Source organism: Ricinus communis, chromosome 1 (assembly GCF_019578655.1).
Source record: "Ricinus communis isolate WT05 ecotype wild-type chromosome 1, ASM1957865v1, whole genome shotgun sequence".
Classification (NCBI taxonomy): domain Eukaryota; kingdom Viridiplantae; phylum Streptophyta; class Magnoliopsida; order Malpighiales; family Euphorbiaceae; genus Ricinus; species Ricinus communis.
The window spans coordinates 7,781,053-7,807,688 of NC_063256.1; the positions used below are offsets into that span (position 1 = coordinate 7,781,053).

A 26,636-nucleotide genomic window follows, 5' to 3' on the forward strand; every position below is an offset into this window, starting at 1 on the left:
TCTCTATCTTCACACTTTGACTTTTACAGCACTTTCGAAACTTTCGACATTCATACAATCTTCAACGTCCAGAATTTCAACCTTCACAGAACCTTCGACATTCATCGAACCTTCGACGTCCAGGACTTTCGGCATTCGCAAACCTTCGACATTCACAGAACCTTAGTGTCATTGCTTCATGTGGTTGTTGATGATGGCGATGTCAACGTTAATTGAAATCAATTGGTTAATTTAGGGTTCCTTATTTTCTATGAAAAGGAAAGTGATGAAAGAGAAGGAGAGATGGTGACAAAGAGTATTTTTTTTCTTTTATTACTGTTAGATTGTAGGTCCTACCATTTGCCACCTCAGTTGCATTTAACGGAAGTTTCTTCCGTTCTTCAGCTCCGTTCTAAAGAGGGGCTTAAGAACTCCGTTTGGCGAGATATTGTGTGCAACTAGCTAAAAAAAAACTTGGAGGGCCAACCTGCACCAGTGGTTATACGTTAGGGGCAAATTTGAGCCTTTTCCCTATATATATACGTTAATTTTTGAAATCTAAATTTTTTTTATATGCGTATTTAATTTTTGACACATAGAATTTTTATTTTGACATGTATACTACTTTTGACACGTGAGATTCAAACTTATATATAATTTTTTCTATTAATTTATTAATTAATAAGTTATATTTCTAATTAAACACTCATTCTAATCCTAAAAAATATATTAATAATAAATTAATTTTCTATTTAGATAATGATTATTTTAAAAGTTATCATACTAATTATATTTTAATATTATATTAATTAATTAATTAATTTTTTAATTAGATAATGATTCTAATTATAAAAAATAATATTTTTAAATATTATATTCACTAAAAAATTAATGTTTAACTATATAATAATGTCTAATTATATTGATAATTTTATATAATATTAGAATTAATAAATAAATATCTTAAAAATTAAAAATTATTTCACTATTAAACTTTTAAAAAAATTAAGGACATTTAAAAATAGTTAGTCTGATATTATCTTTTAAAATATAAATCAATTTTAAATATTAAAAAATTTATTAAATTATATTTATAAATTTAATTTTATAATCAAAATAATAATAACAGTCGTACAATACATAAGTAAACGATTAATTTTTTTAAATATAGATCATTATCTCATCAACTCGAATATTTTCTAATTTAACTAAATAAATTGAAGAAATACCAACAAATAGAATACAAATTGTCATCTCTAATTGAGAAGATAATGATAATAAAAATAATAATAATAATTGATGTTCTTTCGATATTGAAAGTGATAATTATTGGTATCAGAATCATTAGTTAGAAAGTAAACGGTAAATTAAATTAAACTATTTCCAGATTCATATCGTCTAAAGTCAGTAAGGAAACATTATAGTAACAATCAAATTCAGCGTTTGATCCCAAGAAAAGGTATTAGAGCCGTTTCATTGATTTTTTTAATTGGGAGAACTATTTTTATTAATTTCCCAACAGCTCCATTGTAGCTCATAAACAGAGCAACACAAATCCTGAAGTTGCTTTAAGATGAATACAGGATAGGATTCTAGATTATGTAATCTACTGAAAGAAGCGGTTCTTGGAGAGAAGTGAAGAATCTTTGCCAAGTTGGATAAATTTATCAGAACTGACGCTTCCTCCTTTCAAAAAGTGAGAGTACCAATGTGCAGAGAGCTTGGGGTATCTCTTCAATTCAGGATCCTCTAGATCCCCATAATACAAGCCAAAGATTGAATTGTAGCCATCAATGAGCTCGAATACATCCAAGAAAGACCACGTAAAATAGCCTCTTGCATTTGATCCATTCCTTTCCAATTTGAAGTTCCACAAAGATAAAACCATTTAGATTGATTACAGGTTGCAGGAATAACGTGTGAAACATGATATTAACTCCGAGAAATTGAAAGAAACTTAATTGAAGGGATTCATCATTATGTCACAATGAATACCTGACGGCATCCAGCAGACTCCCCATGTATGAATGGATATATGTCACCCTAGGAATGTCTTCCAATGATGAATCTCGCGGGTTCTGCTGACGTGCAAACGAATGGATAGCCAAATTTTATCAATAGCATAAAACCCCATGCATGATCAAATGGTAAAAAATGGAAAAGCAGTCAAGTTCCATGAATAATACCCTTCAAGGCCTTTTTTAACACCTTATTACATTCCAAGTTCTACCAGAATTTCGACTATTATCTGATTAATATGCACAAAGCTTAGTCTACGTTTGCAGCGTACCAGTTCTATCTTCCCTTATTTTGTGTTTTGTTCCAACTTTTTGAGCTTCAGGTATAACTCAAAAGTACATGCTTTTAGTATCAGACTAGCAGGAAGAGCAAGACAAGACAAACCATTTTCATGAATATAAATAGGAGGATTTCCATAAACTTGCTTTAAGTACTCCAGCACTATTTACAGACCCCGAGGCCTGATGGGAAACTGACCGAGACAGAGCAAGGTTAGAGGCATAAGAGATGCAAAAATCGCTGTTGAATATGTTAGTCCTTACCTCATGTGCTGATGCAGGCATCCCATACACTGCAGAGAAAAGAACAAACAACGTTACAAAAATCCAGTTCTTTGTTTGTGGTCAATCAAAAAAAAAATCCAGTTCTTTGTGTATTATGTTGAACAGACAATCTATAATCTATTCATAAATACACACGTCTATTTTACAGTATACACCATTTAAAATTATAAAACAAGAAATGATAGCAAAGCCAATATTACGCCAATATCAGTAGAATCGATAGTGTTTTACTCCCAACTAATAACAGTAATAATCTGTACAGAGCTTACCTATTTTTACTGCCATATCTGCCAGAAAATCTCTATTTTCGGATTTCAAGGTGTCCGAGTTGTCTTTGACATAAATTGTGGAGTAATGATTCACTCCAAGAAAATCAAACGAACCCTTAACCATTCTGCATTCATAATTGGTGAACACTGGTAGTCTTATGCCTCCATTTTTCTTTACTGTATCAGGGTAGTCTCCAAACACCAAAGGATTCATTATCCTGGAACAAGATGTGGTTTAAAATATATAAAACCAAAAGCATAAATAAATATCAAATGCTGCTATTCCGAGCTAACTAAATGAGAAAAAAAAAAAAAAAAACAGATAATTTGAGGGAGATAATAGGCATATATAAATCTTTCTAACTTACAAGCCAACAAAAAAGTCATTAGCTCTTTGAGTTGCAAGAACATCCTCTCTTGAGTTTGTTAGAGGAACAACCCCATATACAAACAGATTTATCCCAATAAATCCAAATTTCTTGCCCTGCAACACCATGACTACATGTATCGTCTGTTAAAAACAAAACCCACCCAATGTCTCAAAAATCATCACGACAGTATGACTGAGATTGACACTTACCTCCAGATTCCAAATATACACAATCCGTACTTCAGATTTTTATATTATTTTTATTTATAACCGGAAACAAGGATTAAATAGATGAAATGGGCAAGACCTGATACTTTTCCCTATACAATTTCACAACTGAAGCATGCGCCAACAAGATATGATGAGCAGCCAAGTGACAAATTTGCTCTCCACTCTTACTGCAGTTTAGCAAGCTCTTTAAACAATTATACAACTAGAACGTAGAGCTTTTTTCAACTTAAATCCTTCCCTTTTCTATCAAACTCTAAAAAATTTATTATTCTCTTTAGCATTTAATCAAACAGATAAAATGCTATTATTATTCATCTATAAACATATTCCCAAAAGAGAATTCAACATCCTAGATCAAATTAAATGCATAATTATAATAAGGAACTTAACTGCTTAATCTGTAAAGATTGAAATCATCTTGAATATAATCATCATCAACTTCACAAAAGAATTTATTTCTAGAAAAAGTGGATAATTATTTTCTTTTATTAACCTTTATCAATGAGTTGTTGAGTGAGTCACCCAATCTCAGTAAGAAAATTATTTTCGTTGCTACTTTCTTTCTCGGTTGAACTAATAACAAGCTCATCCGGTGAGTTTAAAGAAGCAAAGGAACTAGTAAAAGATTCAAACTTCTAAGGGAACTCATTTGGCAAAGTAAAACTCGATTTCTTGAACTCAGAAAATCCGTTCTTGTTAAAATTTTCTTTTCCATAGCAAGAAACTCAGTCGATAATCAGTAACTTATTTCTTTAAAGGACCCAAAAACAATAGCCATCAAAATATCGCTATAGAACAAAAAAAGAAACTTCAAAGAGTGAGTCTATGCAAATAGTAGCCACCAACACTACCTCCCTTCAAAGATTTTAAGCTCAACATCAACTTATAAATTCACCAGCATAAATTACAATTTTTCACCAGCACTCTCTCCCTATACCCAAATAAAAACTTGCTCTCTAAACCAATCGCTCACTGACATTGATGTTAGTGGCCACTGAAATCAGTAGGTCGCTAAAATCGCCACTGAAATTGTTGCTAACCACTGTCAACAACAAAGTGGAGCTTTAAAGGAAAAAGTTAAGTTTTTATTTTTTTCTGTTTTAGATACTTGAAAAATGAAAATTAAGACAAATTTTCTTTAGACAAAAACATATAAATTTATTTTGTTTAGCTTATGGCTCCACTTTCTTGCCACATCACTGTTTTATAAACGGTGTTAAATCTTCCATTAAAGGAGGGGCTTAAATTTCAGCTTTTTACTGATTTTGTGCTTCATTGAATCTAAAAATAGTTTAAGGGCAAATGTGTGCTTCGCACCAAACATGAGGGGCACCTTTTCCCAATAAAAGATCTGGAATATCGACAACAGCAAGGCTTCAACCCTTATCAGTGGGATTAAGAGCACCCCACTTCAATTGTGCAGTTTTAGGATCTTACAAAACTGGTCTTAAACATAACATTTCTCTCTCTTGACGCAATTCTAAGTTATGATCACCAGCTTTCTTAATGAGATTTTGGGTCCCCATTTCTACAAATATTACCATTTACAGAAGCTATACCATGTTGGTAGATCGTATTATCAACTCCATTCTCCTCCTCCGCCTCCCAGTAGCAGGCGGCGCTACCTGTGGATTTTCATTTTTCTTATCTTCCTCCTTCGCCAATCGGCAGCACCTTTATTCTCAATTCTTTTTTTCTTTTAATTTTCAATTTCGAGTCTTGATTAAAAAGGATAAATTAAAAGGTTGATGATGGTGATGAGCGTGGAGATCATGCTTTTTCACATATTATTTTCAAATTTAATTTTTGAAAGAAAAATCGTGATGATAAATCATAATGGTATATTTTCATGTTTAATATTGATGCAAAAGTGATTAGAAATCATAATTAAAAGGTAACTAAAATAAATTATTTTCCTGATCAATATAATTTACACTCTAGTCTTACAGCGAGTAGGGAGATTTTGCAGCATTTTAGTTATTGATATTGTTTCCGGCAATGACACAATTTAGCACCATTGCAAGTGAAAAGCAGTACAGGCCTTCAAATGAATATACTCAGTGTCCTAGATTCTGTAATCTACTGAAAGAAGTTACTGTTAACTGACAAGTGAAGCAGAGTTTTTGCCAAGTTGGATAAGTTGATCTGAACCAACGCTTCCTCCCTTCAAAAACTGAGAGTACCAATGTGCAGAGAGCTTAGGGTATCTCTTCAATTCAGGATCATTTAGATCCACATAATACAAGCCAAAGCTTGACACGTACCCATCCATTAACTCGAACACATCCAAGAAAGACCATGTAAAGTACCCTCTTGCATTTGATCCATTCCTTGAATATTTGAGATTAGAGAAGAGGAGAAAAAAAAAATAGATTAAATGCATGCACAAAAGTATTTGAAAGAAAGATTATTCATCATAACCTGTATACATGGTGGGTGTTTCACAACCGCATACCTGACAGCATCAAGCAGACTCCCAATGTATGAATGGATGTATTCCACCCTGGAAATGTCTTCCAATGACGAATTTCGCTCAGTCCTTTGCCCTGGAATAACATCAATTACATTATTTCATGCTTTGCTGGCTTTCAACACTTCAGTACATCAGACTTGTTCCCGAAATTTAATTATTCTGTTACGAATTACGAACTGGCAAATGCTTCAGTCTTTAAACCCATTCCACGTTCCCTTTTTAACAGATTGCTTCATTTTGTTTATTGTTATTTCGTTCAAGGATACAGATGGAAACGCAAAGGGCTGAATCTATAACCACTTGCATGATGAGGCAAAATACCCCATGATCAGGCTGTTTTGCCCCATTAGCATCGAGAAAGTAGAAAAAAAGAATACTGCACAAAATATCACATGAGCAACTTTTATCGTCTTTTATCACAACTTTGTTGTGACCTTCACGTAAAGTTCACTAGGGCATTTAACAGTGTCATCCACACACACACACACGTAGGGAGAGAGAGAGAGAGAGAGAGACCATTTTCATGAATGTAAATAGGAGGATTGCCATAAACTTGCTTGAAGTACTCCAGCACTAATTGCAGACCCCAAGGCCTTATGGGAAACTGAGAGAAATAGAGCAAAATTAAGAGATAAAATAAAATGTCAGACAAAAATATTATATTTAGGAAAGTTCTTGTCTAGGTATAGTATATGTCTCCACTTATACACCAAACCGTCAGATGATTAACACATATTCATTAGCTTTAAATGATGAAGCATGTGTCAATCATCCAATACCAAAATGTAAAACACGTATTTATAACACCTACCTCGGTTGCTGATGGATTCAACCAATTCACTGCCAGGAAAAGCAAAGATACTGTAAATAATTTCTTTCTAAATTAAGTAGAGCATGAATCAAATTCTATTTCATAATCATATATAGATATTCAGTGCCCTGAGCAAAATTATACAACAAGATATGACACCAAAATTGGTACTATTAGACTTAGTTTCTCAAAGGCAAAGCACGCAGAATACAAAGTATTTCAGTCCCAACAAACTAAAGTAATGATTTGTAAAGCGCTTACCAATCTCTAATGCCATATCTGCCATGAAATCTCTATCTTTTGATTCCAAAGCGCTGGAGTTATCTTTGATGTTAACTGTGCAGTAATGATTCACACCCACAAAGTCGAATGAACCCTTAACCTGTTTGGATTCGTAATTGGTAAAAGCTGGTAGTCTTGAACCTGCATTTTTCTTTACTGTGTCAGGATAGTCTCCAAACACTAGGGGGTTCATAAACCTGTAGCCAAAAGCATAAATATAATGTCAAATAAATTCCAAGCTAATTACTAACGGGAAAACAGATACTGTTTTAGGCAAATATATTGGCATATAGGAGTCTTTTGACTTACAAGCCAACATAAAAGTCACTGGCTCTTTGAGTTGCAAGCACATCCTCTATTGAGTTTGTCAGAGGAACAAACCCATAGACGAAGAGATTTATCCCAATAAATCCAAGTTGCTTATCCTGCACTAGCATGATCACGAGTTATCTCTGAAGAACAAAAGAAACATCTGCTGGCTCAAGAATTTATTAAGGTAGCATGGCTACAAATGATACCTGTGCAACTGATTCCATATTTACCAAACTCCAATTTATGTCAAGTTTTAGAGTTCTATGATTGTTGCAACTGGGAAAAAAGAATTAGTAGGGTAAAAATGCGTAAGACCTGATACTTTTCCCTGTAGAATCTCACAACCGAAGCATGTGCCAACAAGATATGATGAGCAACCAAGTATGGCTCCGTTAAGGAGTTGCCTTCGGTGCAGTTGACTCCAAATGGAGGAGAGCAATGGTTGGGTGGAAAAATTCCCAAGTCATAACCTCCCATTAGAAAGACATTAGGCTCATTCAGAGTCGTCCAGTATGAGACCCTATCACCAAACTCTTTAAAACAGACATCTGCATAATCTGTGAAGTCAGCCCTGCATCCACATATGGATATGTTTGATCACCCTCTTTGCTAAGGCAGGTAATGCATGCATGCCAATCCTCAATTACAAAGAACATAAATCAAATGATCATTTGTCCCAAAAGAATACTCAATAGAGAAGACTAATATTTTTTGCTAAATCTAATATTCACGTTTTGTTGGGAAATTGAAATGAATTTATGTAAAGGGAGAGACATATCCTGTCGTCACTCAGCTGATGAGAAGTAAACAAGAAAAGATAGTCAATAATTGAGTACATACACCATTTTTCGGCTAAGCCATCCTCCATACTCGTCTTCAAGTACCTGGGGGTGATCATAGTGGAAAAGAGTGACATGTGGTTGGATGCCTGTTTTATCAAGAAAATAAATAAATAAATAAATAATTATTTAAATGAAAACAACCATTAAAAGTTCAGTTATTTGGCAAGCTTTAGCAGTGACCATGACTAATAAGCTCATTGATGAGGTTGTTGTAATACTGTAAGCCCTTTGGATTGACAGGTCCCCTTCCACCTGAAAAGAGAAAGCATTCAATAAAGACTATATAAACATGTGACTGATCAAATTAACCATAGATATTGGTAATTTATACTGCAGTTAGAAAATTCATACTTGGGATAAGTCTAGGCCATGAAATAGAAAATCTATATGCATCCAACCCAGTTTCAACCATGAGTTTAACATCTTCCTGCAGGAGATAGATTCATGATTCCACAAAAACATGGCTGATAGCAATTTAAGTTACAGGTATAAATTATGAACTAATTTAACTACAGTTCTCTTGACCTTGTATTTATGATACCCATCGACTGCTACATCTCCAGTGTCACCATCCATAAATCCTGGAATTTCAATTTCAAAATACAAACCACATTACTCCATGCACGCTTCTCTGTTTATCAATAAACATAATTTTCTGGACTAAAAGGTACTCTCTCTCTCTCTCTGTAAGCATATGTGCTATCTCTTCTATGGAGACCCAACTCAGACCAACCACAGAAAACACACTACCGTTCGAGAAGTCATCAAATTCTAGTTTACCGAAAACTATATTTCAGATAGTTTTCTCAGAATATGCATGAAAAGCAAAGAAAACGACAATGAAGCAAAGCTTTCAATCTGGAACAATCAGTAAAAGAAAACAAAAATTGACCTTTGTGAGCAGCGGTATCCCAGACGCTAGGACTTCTGCCATCCTCATTAGCAGCTCCTTCCACCTTTTAAATTTGGAATCATAAACTTACACGCCTGGACACGTATGAATAATTTGGTGCAAGAAAGAAGTAGATCTACCTGATAAGCAGAGGTGCCAGAACCAAAAATAAAACCAGGAGGGAAATCTCGTCTACTATATTTATCAGTGCAAAGAACAGGGAATATTACTAGTGCCAAGTATAAGAAAGGGATTACAAGCCTCAACATGGTCAGTCACGAGCTTATTTATATTAAAAAAATGGTCAGGGACAGAATCATAACCAGTTGTAGTCTGGTAAGACTCATGCATGCAGGGAGTCGAGATTTCTCAGAATCTTTACATCAATAGGGACTCAAAGTTCCCACGGCTAAGCCACACAAACTTTTCGCTTACTTATGTATGACATGACAATCAGTACGGTGGCTGTGGGGGTCATATCTTTGATAATTTTCTCGTCTCCCCACCTACGTATCTGTGGTTGTGTGGTTTTGTTTTGTTTGGGTCCATAAGAATTGTGCGGATATAATGAATAGTTTATTTGAATGAAATATTTTCTATTTTTTCATTATGTCAATCTCCCACGACAGGAGGACCTCAAAAATATTAACTGGAATATATCATTTCTTTCTTCAATTATTTCTAATACTCCGGAGAACCCTCAATTTTTGTGTCGTTTGTTCCTGGAATCAACAATTGAATCACTTAATTGAGAGTATTCCTCTCTTGTGCAGTTCAGAAACACATCCACCGATATCTTTCTCTCCCCTTCCACCATCCTGTCTCATTTTCTTTTTCTACCTCGCAACCTCGGAAATGAATCCCAGTATCATTTAAGCTAAAGCTCATTGGTTTCACTATTCTATCTCATGATTACAATCTTTTTAGCAAAATTCCAGATCTTCTTCAACTAAACCCCCCCACGAAAACTAGTATCCAGAAGTGGTAATATCTTGGCTTCCCGGAGTGTAAAACAGAGTCCTTTTCTTTTTATGCCAAGAAGACACTGTCCAATTCAGGTACGCTGATAGTGGAAAAAGAAGGCTTATACTAAGAAGCCTCTATTATCTCTGATCGGAGAATGAAAAGCCCTGCTTCTTCTGGATGCATTATAAACCAACATGTCCACAATTAAGCTTACTGTTAATTATGTGGTTGGCTTCAAACTTGGCTTCAGAGTTAATTGGCTAACAGAAGCAGGCATACCGCATGCAGACCACGGCTTCAGCAGTCAGCACTACCTATCATACTCCTGCAGCCACATTGACTGACATAAAATTTCTACCATGGCAATGAGGTAGAAGCAAATGATAACACTTTGAGGCCAATGCTCCCTGTAATATTCCAGGTTGTAATTCAGAAACAGCTTCTTCGAAACAGACATTTCATCCAAAACTCCAATAAAATAAAATTACACCTCATCAACTTCAAGAAGACAACAACAACAACAACAACATCGGAAACTCTTTCATTCTCAAAATAATATAATATAAATTTGACTACTCTTAACTTCTTCCTCATGGAACTATTTCAGTAGAAAAGAAAAAAAAAAAAGCATTTCTAACATGAAGATAATAAAAAACAAACAAAAAAAATATTATAATGATAACAATTAATACCTTGAGATTCAGAATAAGAAAAAATTACAAATCGAAGCCCTTCAAGTACTCAGGGTCACGTTTAGCCTTCTCTTGAAACTTCTTAAACCAGCGATCTAAAATGTCCATAGGGACAATCAACCTACTTCCATCAACACCACAAAACGACTGCATATAATTAAACAAATTCTCTCCTACTTTCATAGCAAGCCGTTCGATCCTTTTCTCTGCTGCTACATCCAACGACGGCAGTGACGCCAAGTCCTCAACGGAAACCCCTATTTTAGCTGAAAGAGGAGAGGAATCGGGTGCGCTAAGTTGCAATTGGCCACCAGGATCGGGCCAATTAAGAGAGAGAACAGCAGAGGGGCGTGCTAGAGTAACGGCGCCGCAGAACTGGAAGGGAGAGCCAGGGGATTGAACGTAAACGGCTAGGGCTTTGTCGGGTGGGAGAGTGAAGTTATTCAGGAGAAATATGCAGATTTCGCGGATTTGATCGTACGCTTCACCTGCACAAGTCATAAGTTATTCAATAAAAAGTTTAAAAAGATTAAAAAAGACAAAGGAAAGAATTAAGGGTTTGATTTACCTACAAAAGTGTTCATGTCAAGGATCCAGTGGAAGGTGTCGATTTGAGAGAAGGTAGAAATGTCCATCGGGAAGCTACGGTTAGGAAACAGTACGCCAAACATGATTACCGCCGCGTGCTTGCGGTGGCGAAAATAACAAGTGCTTGTTGTAGTTTCAGAGGACTGTTAGGACAGTGTGAGAAGGTTTGAAGAAGGAAGAAATGAAGAGAGGTGTTAAAATCCAGTAGCGTCTAGAACATTTTGGATTGACCCGGTTTCGGCTCTTTCTTTTGTATAAAAGCAGAGAAAGCACAAGGAGCCCAATGCTACCTATGGCTTGCCTGTAATACGCAGTCCTATGTAGTTTTGAGCTGCAAGCCCAATGTAATAGAGCAGCACTTGGCCCAAAACATTTTGGATTCTCTTGAGAAAGAACCAACTTTCCTTCCTTCATCTCCCAAGGAAGGAGTAGTGACCAGTGAGTAGTCTGCCTATTCTAAAGTTGTGTCCATGCTCTCGTCCTTCTTCTCTCCCGTAAGAATCATTTTTCTGCAATATATGCACCGAACAAGAGTTTCAATTGTATGTCCAAGATTCACCACTTCACAATCTTAATATCAATTTGACACAACGAGCTAACACCCAATAAGCTAGAAAAATCGAAAATTTAATGTTCCTCTCCCTTCACATACAATAAAGCTCAACCAAATACTTACTGGGCTAACCTCAAAAGGCCAGTAGTCTGAAAGCCTGCTGCTAACTGCTCAAAACTGTAAAGACATGTTAATCAATAGTGTTTTTCTTTTTCTTTTCTTTTTTTCTTTTTTCTTTTTGGGTTTTTGGTACAGCTAAATGCCCAAAAGATAACAATTAACTGCCCTTTGGCCATGTTTACACCAACTGGCAACCAGATGAGCTCATCATCCACACCAGAAGGAGAATTCTGCAGAATATGAACGTCACTTCCTACTGCTCGAGCTTAAGATTGCTAAGTACTCAGTATTGCTAATTAATAAATCATCTGCAAAAGCATCCTCCACAGATAACTGTAAGATTCACAATCACTCCAAAATCGATTTTCAATATTAATGTTAAGGGCCAACCTTAAAATGTAAAAATTTTCAAGATGCAACATCTTATCCCAATCGAGTTAATAGGAAGACAACAATTTAATTTGAAGGAGATAGCTATTTGCCCTGGACTGCTGCAGTGGACAATTAAGATGCAAAGCTATAAACCAAACTCTCATCGTTACTTCACAGTCGAGCAGTACAGCCAATACTATCCCTTCATCAATTGCAAGAAAGCTCTCATTCTCAGACTTTGAAATAAAAAAGAAAACACCCTACAGAAACAACATCTTATAATATAGTTTGAACCAACCAACTAAACACATTGGCGATAAAAGTTACAGCGATAACAAAATGCAATGAGTAACAATAAACAGAAGCACAAATAGAAATACCAATTCAAATCGCTCCACAGAATCATAAATTGGGAGGGCGTAAAGAATTGGCATCATCAAGTGTACAATGGCACATCGGTCCAAGCACCAGAGACATGCCCATTCTCACAAACATAAGCTCGTACAACAGGCTCACCATCATCATGATATCCAAAAACCCTCCTCAAACAAAACGCAGAGTGCAGATCCCAAGTCTCTTTACATCCACAAAACGCACAATTCAAATCAATCTTACGCCTATTCCCATCGTTTATGGTTCTCCAAACCCTAGACCTCTTAAAGTTCTTAAAAATCCCTCTGAATAGCATATAATTCCGCTTCTCTTCAATGTGAACGCAGCCTGGCCAATCACATATGTACAAGGAATCCCCTCTAAACCTGCTCGCTAATAACTTATTCCCTTGTTCTCTGCTTAAATTCCATACACCAGACGCCAAATGGGACCTCAAAGACCTTGAGATTTTCCTTCTTTTACAAACACCACCCCCTTTAAGCACTGTTTTATCGTCGCGATTAATACTAACCACATCGGCGCTCCCATTCACATCTTCTGATTCAGATACATCGTAAATGGTGTCGTAATACAGGTCATCGAATAACGACCAAGAGCAATCGTTGTTTTGAGTATTATTATTAGTATTACTACAATCAGAGGATGGTCCTGGTGGTGGTGGTGGTGGTGGTGGTGGTTGTGACGATGTCGTTCTGGAAACTGATGTTTTATGGTAGTTATCGTCGGGGCCGAGTTCGCGTTCGAGGCCGAAATCGGAGTGCTCGAGAAGAAAGCCGGCGTGGAGGAGGCCAGGGCAGCAGACGGAGAGCTTGTGAAGGGAAGACCATCCGCCAGGAATAGCACCGTCAGAGGAGGCGAGGAGATCGGAGACGACGGAGGGAATGGTTCTGTGGCATTTAGCTTTAAAGCAGATGTTGCGTATGAGAGAGGTAAATTTGGTACATACACAAGCTAAACGAGCCCAGTTGCGTGGATCGTCTTCTAACTTGAAGAAGATCGTCAGAACGATATCGTCTGCCAGCTTTGAAAAGATGCTGCTGTCCACCATTCCTTTTTTAGAATCGTCGCTTTGATCTCCTGTGTTCTCTTGGGAGCTGGAAAATCAATTCGAGAGAGGTTGTGGATTTAAGAAATGGGAGTTGTGGATTTAAGAAATGGGAATGGGGAGGATGATGAGTGGAAGAAAAGGGCAATTTATTTGCGATTGTCGCCACAATTTGGAGGCGGTCGCCGTTCTACGATTCTTTTATCTGTATACTATATGCTACTCGCTCCGTTCCAAAATAAATAGTTTATTTTTTTATTTATATACATCGAAAAAGAAATAATAATTTATTATTGTATTCTTTTATTGATATAGATTCTCTACATATCAACTATTTACGTTACTTTTATTCTGCTTATTAATTTACCTATTATTTCATATTTTAAATAAAAAAGTTATAATAATTTATTAAAACTTAAAATAAGAAAACTGAAAGTTAATTCTAAGTGGTAACATTAATTTTAATAAATCAACGACTTTCAGTAATTATTCATTTATAACTTTTTAAGAATTGTTATTATTTTTTAGATTATTATTTGCGAGATTTTGTTTATCTAAATGCATTACTCTAAATCTTAGATTTTCTTATTATTACCTTATCATATGTCAAATTAAATTGGCCAGTTAGTTAAAGAATTTGTTGTTTTACATTTATTTATCAAATTTATTATATATTTCTAAATTTTAATGTTTAATATTATATTTTAATTGTTAATAAAATTATTAATCAAATTCATAAATATTATACGGAAATCGACGGAAGAAAATATTAGATTAATATTGGAATTGTTAATTTATCTAGCTATTAAAATATTATATTTCTATTTATCTTAATTTTTATATTTTATTAATTTTATATTCTGAAATAACGATATATGAATGATGGAATAGTTGATTTAACTTTTTTTTTTGTTATTGGAATTCATATTGTATTAATAAAATTGACTATTAATTATATAAAAGGTAAATATAGAAATTAAGATTAGAATTAAATAGCAAAATTTAAAAATTTAAAAATATTATTAGATTTAATAATAAATATAATATGCATAATTATTTTTTAATTTATAAAAAGTCTAATGAAACGTGCATTATATAACATAAAGTAGTTATTTTTTTATACTAAAGTGAAATCTCACTTAGTATATAGACGAAGCAAGAGCTATTACCCCTTAAACTAAACTTTTAAGTGTATATACATAATTATTTTAATAATTAAACCAATTAGAGTATTACTTATATTAAGAATCTAATTCAAATAAATAAAAAAATATTTATTGAAATAAAAGCTGTGAGCTTAAATTATGTTCTTATAACTCTTGTAGTTGATATAAGAAAACCGCTATTTAGAGAGCTGTAAAATATTGGACATCAGATTAAACCATTATATCAATCTCCCTACCAGACACTGCATTCTATGGATAACGATTATTTGTGCACTTAGGATGCCCTTGTAATTCGGTCATAGAGACAAAAGAATATTCAACCTGTTAACTGCAAGTTATTGACTATGTATTACACTGTTTTTCTAGCAAATTTAAATCAATATTGTTTGAAGAAAATTCGAATCTAAAATTTCGGATCTGTTGTAATTCAATAATTCAAATTCGAATCTCTTCAAATCATTATCGACTTGTGTGGGGTTGGGAATTGAAACGAAAAATGAAGATTTAGACACGTATAAGCACCCAGTTAGTGAATTCATAAGAAGAAACTATGACCACAAAACACTACTGACCACCACCAAGAGCTTCGTGACCCTCGTCCGACACATGCGGTTGGCACTCACGTGCCTCTATCACCTTTGCCCCCAACGTGACTGACTGACTGGTGGTGGTGGACACTTTCACTTTGTATTTCTCTACGACTCGTAACATCACAATTGTGACTTGCAACTTTACCAAGGCAGCCACACCTTGCAGCTTCTAATCTACCTTACCTTGCTAGTTGAGAAAAAATATATATATTATTAGGTAATAAATTAATTAAATAATAAATGACATATTATTATATCTGTGTGATAAAGATATTGATATAAGAATATAATTAGAATGCTAATTCTTAAAATTAAAGTTCTTATTTAATTAAAAAATAATTTATTAATTAATCAATTAATTATATGATAAGTATGAAACTGATATAACCGTTGTTATTTCATATATCAAAATTATACATGTCAATAACCACTTTTTGTTTCTCAATTTTTATATATAACTAGTTATTTATTTGTAAATAATAATATAATTCAAATTTTTAAATAAGAATAGATAGAATCGTTAATATTTTATAATATTTTAAAATATTAATTGATTTTTAATAACTATAAATATAATTAATATTACTATTTGTAAAACTAAAAACTATTGTATAATTGAATTCCTAATTTATAGGTCGAGACATTATTTAAAACACTTTGTTGAATCAAAATTATTGTTTAGTTATAGAATTAGTTTATTAATAAATAATAATATTAAAAGTATAATTATAAAGTTATTTCTAAAACTAGAGTTATTAATTACAAAAGCAATATATGAATCCAAAAACAATTAATTATAAGGAATAATATAAAATTCGTTTATCAAAAAAGTTAAATAAAATTCCTAATACTCTTTGATTATTTTAAAAAATAATATAATTCAAAAAACTATTAAGTGTATCTTCAATAAAATCTTTAACATTTTACGACTTTCCTAATGCGATAAATGTAATATGAAAATAATATAAATTTTTTTATTGATTATCAATTATATATCTTTTAAGGATCATATTAAAAAAATTCTTAATTCTGTAAGAAGTTTTTATTGCTGAATTCAATTAACCTATATAATATAATTTCCTGCGGTAACTACCAGGTAGCCAAATGAAGGGGAACAGGCTTTTAAAAATAATAGAAAATCCATCTTAATATATCCACTCAAATCCATCAGAATAAAAATTATTGAACTTAAAACAAGAATCCACATCAAGCCTACAAATGTTGTCCACAACTCGACTGCCCTTCAATAACTTATCGCGCATCATGCAAAAGTCTAAACATCATACGCTCGTTTCAACCTTCCCCTGTCTCGACAACTTAGCCTCTCTCCCATCTCACCTGCAAAAAAATTTGAAATAAATCAGAACTAGCAACACATTTGAGATCCGGGGTTGAGAAGTTGACATATCACGAACAAACTCTAAGAGAGACTAACTATCAACAAAAATAAAAATATAAGCAACTATAGATAAAATAGCTGTGCAGAAGAATTAAACCGGGATAAGCTCCGGCTCCGGCTCCGGCTCCGGCTCCTGCTCCTGCTCCTGCTAGGGCTCCGGCTAACACTCCGTTTTTTAGGACTTTTACTCATCCGTTTCTGTCGCTGCAGAGAAAAATGTAAACAAAAATATCATACATGGCACACAAGGCAGGCTTAACTCATGTCCAATCCAAAACCTTGGGTGACTGAGTACTTCAAAAGAATGATGTTGCAACAAATATTCAAAGTTAAAATGCATTGGAACATATATTGCAAGTTTATAATTAAGCAAAATATAAGAACATAGGTCTGGAAATGCACCCAATACTTGGATGTAGTTATAACAAGATGAATGAATACCCAATTCACTTTTACTTTCTTGGCCACCAGTGTTTTTTTCCATTAGCCTAACCCCTTTTGTCAAGCCAGCTTTTGAAAAGTTTACCTACACTTAAATGAGATGTGAACTTACAGATGGAAGTGGAGATCTTGATCTTGAACGTGATCTGCAAAAGTTCCAGAAACAACCCAAATTTAAAATCCACACGTTCCTTTTTAACAACTTTCATCCAAGAGCCTTGATGCCTCTTCCACGTCAGAGTTACCAAATTCAAAAGGATAAAAGGAAGAGCCACAATCTTTAGCAATTTAAGACAAAAACAGAACATAAATATCAGGTCCAATTAAAACAATTCCCACCCAATCAAAGCACCTAATTAAAGAAAGAAACAAAAATCTTAATTAAGTAATTATGTGTTTTCGAGCTCCCATTGGACAGGAAAGAAGCATGCTTCCCTATTGTACCACAAAATCCAGTGCGTCCAGCTAGCAGGTTCTATTAGCTTGGCAATTGTTGGAGTGGAAAATGATAATGACATAGTTTCTACCGCTCATTGCCGGTGACTTCCAGATCCACTAGCAGTTAGTTCACTGAAATCCAGCTTTACTATTGCAATCCATAATCTCCTTTGTTCCCAATCTAGCACCCATGGACATTTATAATACTAAATACATCAGACAAGGCATGCCATGAAGGTTTCCAAAGCTGCCCATTTGAAAAACAGCATACCTCCACAACCAAAAAAGATGCAGGAACTGAACCAAATCCCACCAAGATCCTAATCCAATCCCCAGTTCACTGCATGTATCAAACAAGGCAATTTTCATACAACAAAAAGAAAGAGCATGAAGATTCTCTGACAGTCCTAAACTGCTTTTTTCAATCACCCCATCCATTTTACGAAACAAAATATGAAAGTTATAGCCAGAGTTTCACATATACAATCTGAAGAAGACATCCGAATCCCAAAATGAATGCAAGTCACCATTATTTAAGACAAGCAAATTCCCAATTTAACAGACTTCGAAATCTAAAATCCGCATTGTAACTTCTGTAAATATCATAAGAGATAAGGCAACTTGATAGCACTACTCCGAGCAACCATGAGGGGTACATTTTAATCAATGGACAATGGATATAGCACCAAAACTTACAAATGTCAAAACCAAGGCTAACCATATCAGAGATCAGCAGTCGCCTGCTTATTGCTCATAATACCTCCATATGGCTGATAGTCCAATTTATTTAATTTAACTGAGAATATCAAATAATATTTTCACAATTGAATTTTCAACCTTCATTTTCAGGAATGTAATCTCAAGAATAATTCATAACCCAACAAATATTCATCCTAAAAATAGGCTGGTGCATTCAGATATATCAAAAACTGAAAGCTTGCATCTCTGCAATGATAAAATGACTAACCACTCTACAATTAATAAAGATGAACCTACAAGCACACATACACAAGAAAACACATCATAGGAATTCACAAGAAAATCATCCATGTCAAATACATATACCTTGACAAAGACCGTGGTTTTGACCCGGAGCGAGAAGCAGATCTTGATCTTGACCTAGCAGGTGAGCGACGTGTAGATTTGGTTTTGGGAGATTTGCTGCATTGCCCAACAAAGTTAACAAAAGAAATAAATCTTAACTCCTACCAATTATTATGAATTCTAGAATAATGCAAACCTTTGGCTCCTGCTTCGACTAGAACTTCGGCCACGACTACGGCTACGGCCTCTTGAATGAGATCGACCACGACTAGGACTCCTGGATGAGTCCCGCTTGGAGTCATATTCCTTCACCTATAGGTCAAGGATTATGAATAGGCAAAAATACACAAATGCATAAATGTGCAAGTGTGTGGGCATTCATGTGCACCACAAAATACCGGTGTGCATGCACGTGTGAATTTGTGTGTCATACACATATAGATAGATATAAAATTGGATATATATATATATATAGAGAGAGAGAGAGAGAGGATGAAAGATAGATTATGATCATACCCGAACATACGCACGAGAAAATGCATTTCGAAACTCAGAGTCATCAAGTTTCTTGATCTGAAGATGAAACAATTAATATTATAAAGACGTTAAGATACTTTACCTAATGAACCATTTGATTGGAAAAGGGCCAAGAGATAAGATAACTTACCGCATGCTTCATGTCTTCATAATTTGTGTAATCCACAATTCCTGTAGTGCCTAATGCCAAAAATAATTGAGCAATATAGAAACTGATAATCCAAACCCAAACAAGTAATTGTAATAAAAGAAAAAAGAATTATTCACATGCACATCTAACAAGATCAGTCCAAGCAAATTTCCCATAATACTGCAGACATAAGAAATATAAAAGACAACAAAATGAGAATATCTTACCACTACCATCGCGGAAAACTTGAGAGAAACAGACATCACCTGCACGGCGCATGTGATCCTGAAGAAGAATAAACAGCATTTAGATTTCAACAGTCTAAAAATGTGACATCAAGAGATGCCAGATTATTATGGACACCTCAGTGCCAGCACATTCATACACGGGAGGTTGGTAGAATCACAATGAAAAGGTAGAAAATGCCATTAATGATCATAACAATGTGGAGAGAGAGACAGAGAGTATGCCACCTTAAGGTCTTGCCATGAAGCAGAAGAGGGTAACCCAGTGACCAGAACTGCATGATAGGAAAGTTCAAGTTAAAGACATGTGATACACGATCCACTTTATGCCACCTTATCAACAAAATGCATAACATGTACTACATACCGCGATATTCAGAGCGTCTAGAAACTCCTCGGCCACGACCACCACCACTGTGACTACTATGACGATCTGAGGAAGAATGTCCACGCCCCCCATGAGCAAGCTCAACCTATATAATATATACAAAGTAAATGATCCCAATAAAGAGCCACAGACACAGAGAAATAAAGAGCTACAGACACAGAGAAGATATATAATTATCAATCAAATATAACATCTAAAAATAACTAACCCGTAATTGATGCCCATCAAAATCATAGCCATCACGACCACGAATTGCATCCTCAGCATCTCGAGCCTCCTCAAACTTCAAAAAGAAAATTATTAAAAAAAAGATAAAGAAGTCAAAGCACATATAATAACAGAGAGGGCATAAGAAAGTAGTTTAACTCACCTCAACAAATGCATAACCAGGGGGCCTTGGTGGGATCTTTAAATCAATGTGAGCTATGGGTCCATACTGCAAATAAAAAATTGATATTCAAATATTCCAAAAAAAGCAACTTCAATTAAACAAAGTATAAACTGGTTCAGGTGTGATCCATAACTCCTACATGTCAAAACCTTCAAGAAAAGTGACCGACTGCTAATAACATCAATGAATTTCTTAACAAATATGTAGAAACTCATAAAGATTACAGCAATACTCCATCCTTGCACCCATGATCGCTCAAGAAGAAACTATTGATAACAACAATGACAAGAGCCAATCCTATTATCAATTTTAATCACAACCCTTACTCTTTGTCTGTTTCTAATACCATGTTAGCAGTAACTACAAGAACAAAGTGCAAGGCTTCATCTGTTTCTGCCTGAAAACTTTAACTTATATTCTGGTGTTTTAAGTTTAATAATTTAGCCTACTATTAAACTTACATGTATTCAGATTTTTTAGCACAACAATACCAGTTTAAACTCCATATAAAAAGAAAACCATACAGCTTTATTCACTGTGAAGCTTTTTTAATCCATATACAGAGAGAGACACACCACATAAAGGTACAATACACATTCAAATTGAATCCAGTACTGCATTACCTTGTAGAATAAATCTTCTACTTCTCTCTCACGAATATCACCAGGAAGATTCCCAACATAAAGAGTCCTGCTAGCACGGCTGCTCATTTTTTTCCCTGAATCCAGAGATTCATACAACAGCCCTAAATTTAACAATTCAGCAAAACAAAAAACACATAACACACGCTTTCACATCTTCAATTTTCCATTAAATAAAATTGTATCGTGCATAACTGAACAAAATAACAAAATCTTAGGCTAATCAAGCCGAAAGAAAAATTGAATTGAAAAAAAAAAAAACAGAGCAGATATAATAAAAATTAAGAGCTCTACTTTTACTATGATTTCCAGCAAACCAAACAGCGTTTTAGCTGACTGATCGTTAGGGTTTTGTGAAGATTAAAGAGAGAGATAAAGAGCAAGCATACCTTTCGAAAATATAGACGCTCAGTCAGAGAAAAATTCGAAGGTTAGGGTTTAGAAATTGGGGCGACACTTTCTGTTTAGTTCGTAAAATATATTGTGGTAAAGATAATATGGTACGCTATGTACTGTTTTATATTGTGCGCACTCTGCATTGTAGCAATCGAAGGGTGTAAAAATGAAATCTAATAGATCCTTTGTTAATTTAACATTCATGGGACCAACCAGCTGCTACTCTCAGTATCGACGGTTCTGATTCATTTAAATTTGATTTGCTTTTTTATAATTCAAAAATACAAAAAGCTGGTTTGTTTCGTTTGACGACAAAAATACAAAATGCTAGTTGTTATTTTTAGGATTCTTTTCTACTAGAAATAGATGTTAATAATATTAATTAGTAATTTTAATAAAATTAATTGGTGATTAATCTATTTCAGTCTTACTATTATTATAATTTTATATACATTGCTATTTTAATTCTATAAAAATTAATAAATTATTATATATCATATTATACTATTAAAATAAATTATTTATTAGATATTGAATATTGTTTAAAATAAAATTTGAAGAGTTGGATCTGTAGTTAGCTAGCCAAAAGAGTGGGTATGTGACATATTATATTGTGTAAAGTTTATATTTTTATAATAATAATTTGCACGCACGATGAGCAATATTAATATATATATATATATATATATATATATATATATATATATATATATAATTTCTTTTTATTTTGATATTATTAGGTAGTAATTAATTACATCCATAAAATAAGAGTAAAAATATAATTAATTTCTTACAAGGCAGTTTTCTAGAGAGTTATACTTCAAAATGATTATTACAAATATTCAAAGACACTAACACTTATATTTTTAGTAAATATTATATGTTAATTTTTACTAAATACCAACTTAAACATCAACCTGATTTTTTAACACATAACTGAAACACTCAAAGTTGTTAATTTTTTGCCAAATATATTTTTATGCCCCTAAATTTATTAATTGATCAATTTAATATTTTAATTTTCAGTTCAACATAATAAACACTTGAATTTTATTTTTCTAAGAGTAAAAACACCTTTAATTTGTAATTCAACCTAACATACATCTGATTTTTATTTTTTGATAAAATATAAGCACTTTCATATAATATATATGTATTACATAGATACACATTTTAAAAAATATTAGAATATTATAAAAGATAAATTTAAATATATTTTTAAATTATATTAAATTTTAAATATTAAACTAACTAAATACTTAAAGTTCGAGATTATAAATATGCATTTAACTTTATTTTTTAGGGGTTTACCAAAAAATAAGTTCAGTGGTTGTGAGATTGGAAATCAATGGGCTCATCACATCAACAAGGGAATATCCGAGGAGCGAGAATTAGAATTTGAAAGCATCAGGATTTAGAAACTGCAACAGGCATGACGTATCAATAAAGAAATTTCGACGGAATTAAACAATACACACATGGGTTGTATTTTCAAAGTGTTTAGAGCGAGCATAACTGGAAATGAGAATTAATTCAGACACAATAGTTTCATGTAAAAATTACAAGAATCTATTTTCTGAAACCTAATATCGAAAACATAATTTTGCATTGCATTTAAAACCAGGAGTCGAGAGCATGAGAAAAATGACGCAAAATTATCTCGATGATAAATGAAAAGAGAACTTATAATTTAGGGATGCACAGCGGACAATCTCACTCCTGCAATCCCAACATGAAAATAAGATATCAATCCATCTTTAGAGGAGCCAGTGAACAGTAATCTCGGGTTCAATCACCCCGGTCTGAAGAAAAGCACTATCCCGAAGGATATCTAGAATTTCACATATAATTGCAGTCTGCATATGTGTGACTATGTAGCCTCTTTACTCGACATACCATAAGTGTTTACCTGGCAAATAAATGCGACGAAGTACTAAACTTCATGTTATTGCACGAAAAAGACACATTCACATCTCCATTCTGAATAAAAGAACAACAGAATCACTTGAACATAATTAGAATATCAAATGTAAGAAAAATACACCTCAGCACATTCTTTATTACTAGAATTTCAGAAGCTCATCACTATGGCTATGCGTGGTGTTTGTCAGTGCTGTCTCCACCCTCCTTGCTATTTTGCTTAGCTGCTCGTAGCTTACGCTGCTCCTCCTTGTAAATCCGGTTTCTCCGTTGAAACTGCAATAAACAATGACATCAACAAAGAGTAGGTTTCAATATAAACAAAATTTCGCAAAAGGCCAGGAGACTACATCCATATATGCAAGGATCAAACTTGTAAGATATTACTCATTCACATGTCAAATTGTCAGCACATTAGGATCAACCAGGGATCCAGGGCTTACATAAAAAGTCTTGACAAGAGAACAAAGCAGTAGAACAGCTTGACAAGAGCACAAAGCAGGGCCACTAGATCCATTAGGATTTGAATGCTAAATGCCAATAGTACCTCCATTCAGTAATTTAATAAGATCCATTTAGAAGTCATTGAGTTGGCATGTTCAATTACGGCAAAGAATTAATAGGAGAATTTTTCTAGGATTGAGATGCATGAGCACAATGCTAGAGCATCAAGTATCACGATCCAGATTGGCCAACAAAGCACTTTCGGTCATGATTGGCCCGCGACCATATCAGAATGGATAACACATAATCTATTAAAAAACCAGAGAGCAATGATCAGGTAAGAAAAGTTAAAGGAATAGCATCAGCCACATATATCAAGCAAAAACTTCCAGGTGCTATATTACAACTAATGATATTTCAAAAGACTAAAACAGAAAGTGGTGACAGATGAGATATTAACAGCTAAGCAGCCTAATATGCAAGAAAAATATCAGATTATTGCAGAAATTGTATTTCTGGTGTACAAATTGGAAGCAAGTTCCTTTCTTCAAAGCACTATTCATATTAAAATTTTACAGAATTCTTAGAGGTATTCCACTAAGAGCAATTATTTTAGAAACTCCTATAGATCTTATAATTCTTACTAACTGAAAATATCCTGACTGAATCACATTAGATAACAAATAAATTGGCCTGATATTCCAACCAAATTTAAATTTCAAGCATCTATTAAAAAAAATAACCATGCATTTGAATTATTCTTATCTTCTTCTAAAGGTGGGAATAAATATGAAACAGATGATATGACTAGAGAAGGTAAATAAAGCTGAAAAAGGTGCCTTTACAAGTTTCCACTAAAAAAGCAAGGCAGAGGTATAAAACTCGGAAAGATAAAAGCTCCACTTCATTCTATTGCTACTTTGATGCTAAGAAGTATCTAAGACTGACCGTCAATGGTAGTCCAGCCTGGAATGAATCATAGAAAATGCTTCTTTGGATTAGTTAGTCAGTTCAAATTCCCTCTCTGTGAATAAATCAAGGAATAGGGCCTATAGGGTTTGTTTGTCATGTGCACAAAACTACTGTGCATTTGGAATAACAAATTTTCAAGTAAAGCAGCCAAGAAAGTAAACATAGTTAATCCAACCTTCGCCTTCAATGCAGACTAATTTGCAAAGCAAAGCATCAACGAGAAGAAATAAATAGAATATGAGAAATGCAAATTTTAGAGAAATCGAAACATTAATCAACTGGATAAAAATGTATAGAGGCTGACATAGAAACTGTAAATAGCTACTGGGTGTTCAAGACAGTCAAAAGCGGGTGAAAGTGGAACATCTGGACTAGGATTCTTCTACCTTTGTTGCTCCTACTGTTCATTTTAACCCAATAGACATGGACTCAAGGCATGGCAGACACATATCAAGCACCAAGTTGGATGCATGTCTGTATGTACTTGGCTAGTCCTCCAAAAACCATCAAACTTCATGAAATTAATTGAATGAAATCAGCTAATAGCAAACCGTGGTTGTTTGAAAAATATTGCATTGCCACCCAATACCATAAAACAAAGGAGAACCACTATACGATGTAATGAATTTGCAGAGGAAAGACTTTCTAATTCTAAGCAACAAGTGAGCAGAATCCAAGTTTCGCAAGCATATACTTCTGCGATTTCATAATTTGGATGCCAACATTGTTGCCTTTGACCCCAGAAAACTAGGGTTTTCAAATGGTTGCAATTACACAAGATTCGAGGATCCAAAAATTAAACGAAACAAAATTAATTTAGTAACATAAAATACAGCATTTGGAAAAGAGATAGGACATACGGGAAAAGATCAGGGCATCTATATTGAACCGAAAAAGCCCAAAGTTACCGTCTCAAATTGATGGAAATCAAAACTTAATTAATTTCAATGAATGATACGAGGAGAGACCTCTTTAGAGTGGTGAAGGCACTCAAGGTAGTCTTCACGGAGGAGACCGCAGTCCTTAGGTTCTCTGCAACGAGACATACACTCGCTAAAGTCAACCCAGAAATCATAGCATCTGCCCTTGTTTCCTGTGATCCCCCATCCTGATGCCATTTCTCGCGAACTTCACCGATTGAAAGCTTAGCCGATTGTAGCGTTGCGTCAAATGTTCAGTTTTTGATGACTGGTGAAAGTACAGTGTGGTTTGGTAGCTTGCTGCTGAGCCAAAATGCCGGAGTCTAGAGTTGGAGCTATCCATGGACTTGCGGTTACGGGGTATTACTTGAACGTTCGGACTATCCACACCCGCCCTGATTTTCTAAACCAATTAGTATTACTTAAAATGTATGGACCGGGATATTACCGTAAATTTAGCGCACTCTTTGTTTAAAAATAATTTTATATTTTATAATTTTCTCCAAACCAATTTTCGTCGATCAATTACTTTTTAAATTACCGTATTTCCTCTTCAGCTCTCCAACAAAAAAAATATATATATTTTATGAGATTATTGTCTTATTGTGTATTAAGAGAAACACAACTCATTTTTAATATAATATCTTAAATTTTTAACTTTTATTAATTTTTACAAATAAGAAAAAATGACTCGAACTTGAATCTTATTCAAATCGGTATATATATGATTGTTGTATCTTAAAACTAAACAGATTTTAAACATAAATAAAGACTTTATAGTATAGTTTTGCAAATTAAGAAA

At 33.9% G+C, this 26,636-nt stretch overlaps 6 protein-coding genes across 18 annotated transcripts; all 6 read right to left on the minus strand.

Annotated features, from left to right (window-relative positions):
- Positions 1-1,421: 1,421 nt before the first annotated feature.
- On the minus strand, positions 1,422-4,586 carry LOC8259859 (beta-glucosidase 11). 2 transcript variants are annotated; one of them, XM_025158073.2, is made up of 6 exons: positions 3,411-4,586; positions 3,199-3,328; positions 2,831-3,048; positions 2,541-2,569; positions 1,975-2,060; positions 1,422-1,832 (listed from the first exon to the last, which is right to left on the minus strand). In XM_025158073.2, exons 2-6 carry the CDS (start codon positions 3,324-3,326, stop codon positions 1,586-1,588), a joined length of 708 nt encoding a protein of 235 aa, XP_025013841.2. In that variant the 5' UTR covers positions 3,327-3,328; positions 3,411-4,586; the 3' UTR covers positions 1,422-1,585. The 2 variants fall into 2 exon arrangements, with proteins under 2 accessions (XP_025013841.2, XP_025013842.2); XM_025158074.2 differs by having other exon boundaries at positions 1,975-2,057; positions 3,199-4,576.
- Positions 4,587-5,318: 732 nt separating this feature from the next.
- LOC8259860 (hydroxyisourate hydrolase) lies at positions 5,319-9,743 on the minus strand. 4 transcript variants are annotated; one of them, XM_015721737.3, is made up of 14 exons: positions 9,184-9,743; positions 9,044-9,107; positions 8,677-8,732; positions 8,503-8,578; positions 8,332-8,403; positions 8,150-8,237; positions 7,625-7,880; positions 7,307-7,422; positions 6,977-7,194; positions 6,716-6,744; positions 6,421-6,508; positions 5,887-5,977; positions 5,696-5,761; positions 5,319-5,604 (listed from the first exon to the last, which is right to left on the minus strand). In XM_015721737.3, exons 1-14 carry the CDS (start codon positions 9,310-9,312, stop codon positions 5,598-5,600), a joined length of 1,356 nt encoding a protein of 451 aa, XP_015577223.2. In that variant the 5' UTR covers positions 9,313-9,743; the 3' UTR covers positions 5,319-5,597. The 4 variants fall into 4 exon arrangements, 3 of the variants coding, with proteins under 3 accessions (XP_015577223.2, XP_048234368.1, XP_015577222.2); XM_048378411.1 differs by having other exon boundaries at positions 5,319-5,761; positions 6,716-6,767; positions 6,988-7,194; XM_015721736.3 differs by having other exon boundaries at positions 5,319-5,761.
- A 146-nt stretch (positions 9,744-9,889) lies between these two features.
- Positions 9,890-11,663, minus strand: LOC8259861 (protein OPI10 homolog). 3 transcript variants are annotated; one of them, XM_048378426.1, is made up of 3 exons: positions 11,270-11,663; positions 10,702-11,189; positions 9,890-10,334 (listed from the first exon to the last, which is right to left on the minus strand). In XM_048378426.1, exons 1-2 carry the CDS (start codon positions 11,370-11,372, stop codon positions 10,726-10,728), a joined length of 567 nt encoding a protein of 188 aa, XP_048234383.1. In that variant the 5' UTR covers positions 11,373-11,663; the 3' UTR covers positions 9,890-10,334; positions 10,702-10,725. The 3 variants fall into 3 exon arrangements, with proteins under 3 accessions (XP_048234383.1, XP_015577224.1, XP_002523076.1); XM_015721738.3 differs by having other exon boundaries at positions 9,890-10,416; XM_002523030.4 differs by lacking the exon at positions 9,890-10,334 and having other exon boundaries at positions 10,529-11,189.
- Positions 11,664-12,714: 1,051 nt separating this feature from the next.
- On the minus strand, positions 12,715-14,008 carry LOC8259862 (phytochrome A-associated F-box protein). The gene has a single exon (XM_025158072.2). It carries the CDS (start codon positions 13,773-13,775, stop codon positions 12,771-12,773), a length of 1,005 nt encoding a protein of 334 aa, XP_025013840.2. The 5' UTR covers positions 13,776-14,008; the 3' UTR covers positions 12,715-12,770.
- A 2,625-nt stretch (positions 14,009-16,633) lies between these two features.
- On the minus strand, positions 16,634-21,727 carry LOC8259863 (serine/arginine-rich-splicing factor SR34). 7 transcript variants are annotated; one of them, XM_025158060.2, is made up of 15 exons: positions 21,572-21,727; positions 21,165-21,286; positions 20,521-20,586; positions 20,359-20,433; positions 20,130-20,235; positions 19,991-20,037; positions 19,745-19,802; positions 19,518-19,567; positions 19,367-19,423; positions 19,047-19,162; positions 18,872-18,967; positions 18,078-18,146; positions 17,481-17,514; positions 17,025-17,131; positions 16,634-16,866 (listed from the first exon to the last, which is right to left on the minus strand). In XM_025158060.2, exons 2-15 carry the CDS (start codon positions 21,249-21,251, stop codon positions 16,863-16,865), a joined length of 972 nt encoding a protein of 323 aa, XP_025013828.2. In that variant the 5' UTR covers positions 21,252-21,286; positions 21,572-21,727; the 3' UTR covers positions 16,634-16,862. The 7 variants fall into 7 exon arrangements, with proteins under 7 accessions (XP_025013828.2, XP_048228100.1, XP_025013829.2 ...); XM_048372143.1 differs by having other exon boundaries at positions 19,518-19,558; positions 21,165-21,259; positions 21,572-21,726; XM_025158061.2 differs by having other exon boundaries at positions 21,165-21,259; positions 21,572-21,725.
- Positions 21,728-23,238: 1,511 nt separating this feature from the next.
- Positions 23,239-26,192, minus strand: LOC8259864 (NADH dehydrogenase [ubiquinone] iron-sulfur protein 5-B). The gene is made up of 3 exons (XM_048372153.1): positions 25,883-26,192; positions 23,623-23,774; positions 23,239-23,487 (listed from the first exon to the last, which is right to left on the minus strand). The coding sequence occupies exons 1-2, from the start codon at positions 26,030-26,032 to the stop codon at positions 23,670-23,672; spliced, it is 255 nt and encodes an 84-aa protein (XP_048228110.1). The 5' UTR covers positions 26,033-26,192; the 3' UTR covers positions 23,239-23,487; positions 23,623-23,669.
- Between the last annotated feature and the right edge of the window lie 444 nt (positions 26,193-26,636).

What these genes read in the sequence shown, in the direction of transcription:
- LOC8259864 (XM_048372153.1), bottom strand. Translation starts at nt 26,032, where the DNA reads ATGGCATCAGGATGGGGGATCACAGGAAACAAGGGCAGATGCTATGAT. An exon ending in GCCTTCACCACTCTAAAGAG is followed by an intron (nt 23,775 to 25,882) that starts GTCTCTCCTCGT and finishes TGTTTATTGCAG; the next exon opens with TTTCAACGGAGAAACCGGAT.
- LOC8259863 (XM_025158060.2), bottom strand. Translation starts at nt 21,251, where the DNA reads ATGAGCAGCCGTGCTAGCAGGACTCTTTATGTTGGGAATCTTCCTGGT. An exon ending in TTGATGGGCATCAATTACGG is followed by an intron (nt 20,236 to 20,358) that starts GTTAGTTATTTT and finishes TATATTATATAG; the next exon opens with GTTGAGCTTGCTCATGGGGG. An exon ending in CTTCATGGCAAGACCTTAAG is followed by an intron (nt 19,803 to 19,990) that starts GTGGCATACTCT and finishes ATTCTTCTTCAG; the next exon opens with GATCACATGCGCCGTGCAGG.
- LOC8259862 (XM_025158072.2), bottom strand. Translation starts at nt 13,775, where the DNA reads ATGGTGGACAGCAGCATCTTTTCAAAGCTGGCAGACGATATCGTTCTG.
- LOC8259859 (XM_025158073.2), bottom strand. Translation starts at nt 3,326, where the DNA reads ATGGTGTTGCAGGGCAAGAAATTTGGATTTATTGGGATAAATCTGTTT. An exon ending in AATGACTTTTTTGTTGGCTT is followed by an intron (nt 3,049 to 3,198) that starts GTAAGTTAGAAA and finishes ATCTTGTTCCAG; the next exon opens with GATAATGAATCCTTTGGTGT. An exon ending in TGCCTGCATCAGCACATGAG is followed by an intron (nt 2,061 to 2,540) that starts GTAAGGACTAAC and finishes TTTGCACGTCAG; the next exon opens with CAGAACCCGCGAGATTCATC.
- LOC8259860 (XM_048378411.1), bottom strand. Translation starts at nt 9,312, where the DNA reads ATGTTGAGGCTTGTAATCCCTTTCTTATACTTGGCACTAGTAATATTC. An exon ending in TCTACAGGGAAAAGTATCAG is followed by an intron (nt 7,423 to 7,624) that starts GTCTTACGCATT and finishes ATGCTAGTGCAG; the next exon opens with GATAAGCAACTTGGATTTAT. An exon ending in TATTTACATTCATGAAAATG is followed by an intron (nt 5,978 to 6,420) that starts GTCTCTCTCTCT and finishes ATGTTATTCCAG; the next exon opens with GGCAAAGGACTGAGCGAAAT.
- LOC8259861 (XM_048378426.1), bottom strand. Translation starts at nt 11,372, where the DNA reads ATGTTTGGCGTACTGTTTCCTAACCGTAGCTTCCCGATGGACATTTCT. An exon ending in TGACATGAACACTTTTGTAG is followed by an intron (nt 11,190 to 11,269) that starts GTAAATCAAACC and finishes TGACTTGTGCAG; the next exon opens with GTGAAGCGTACGATCAAATC.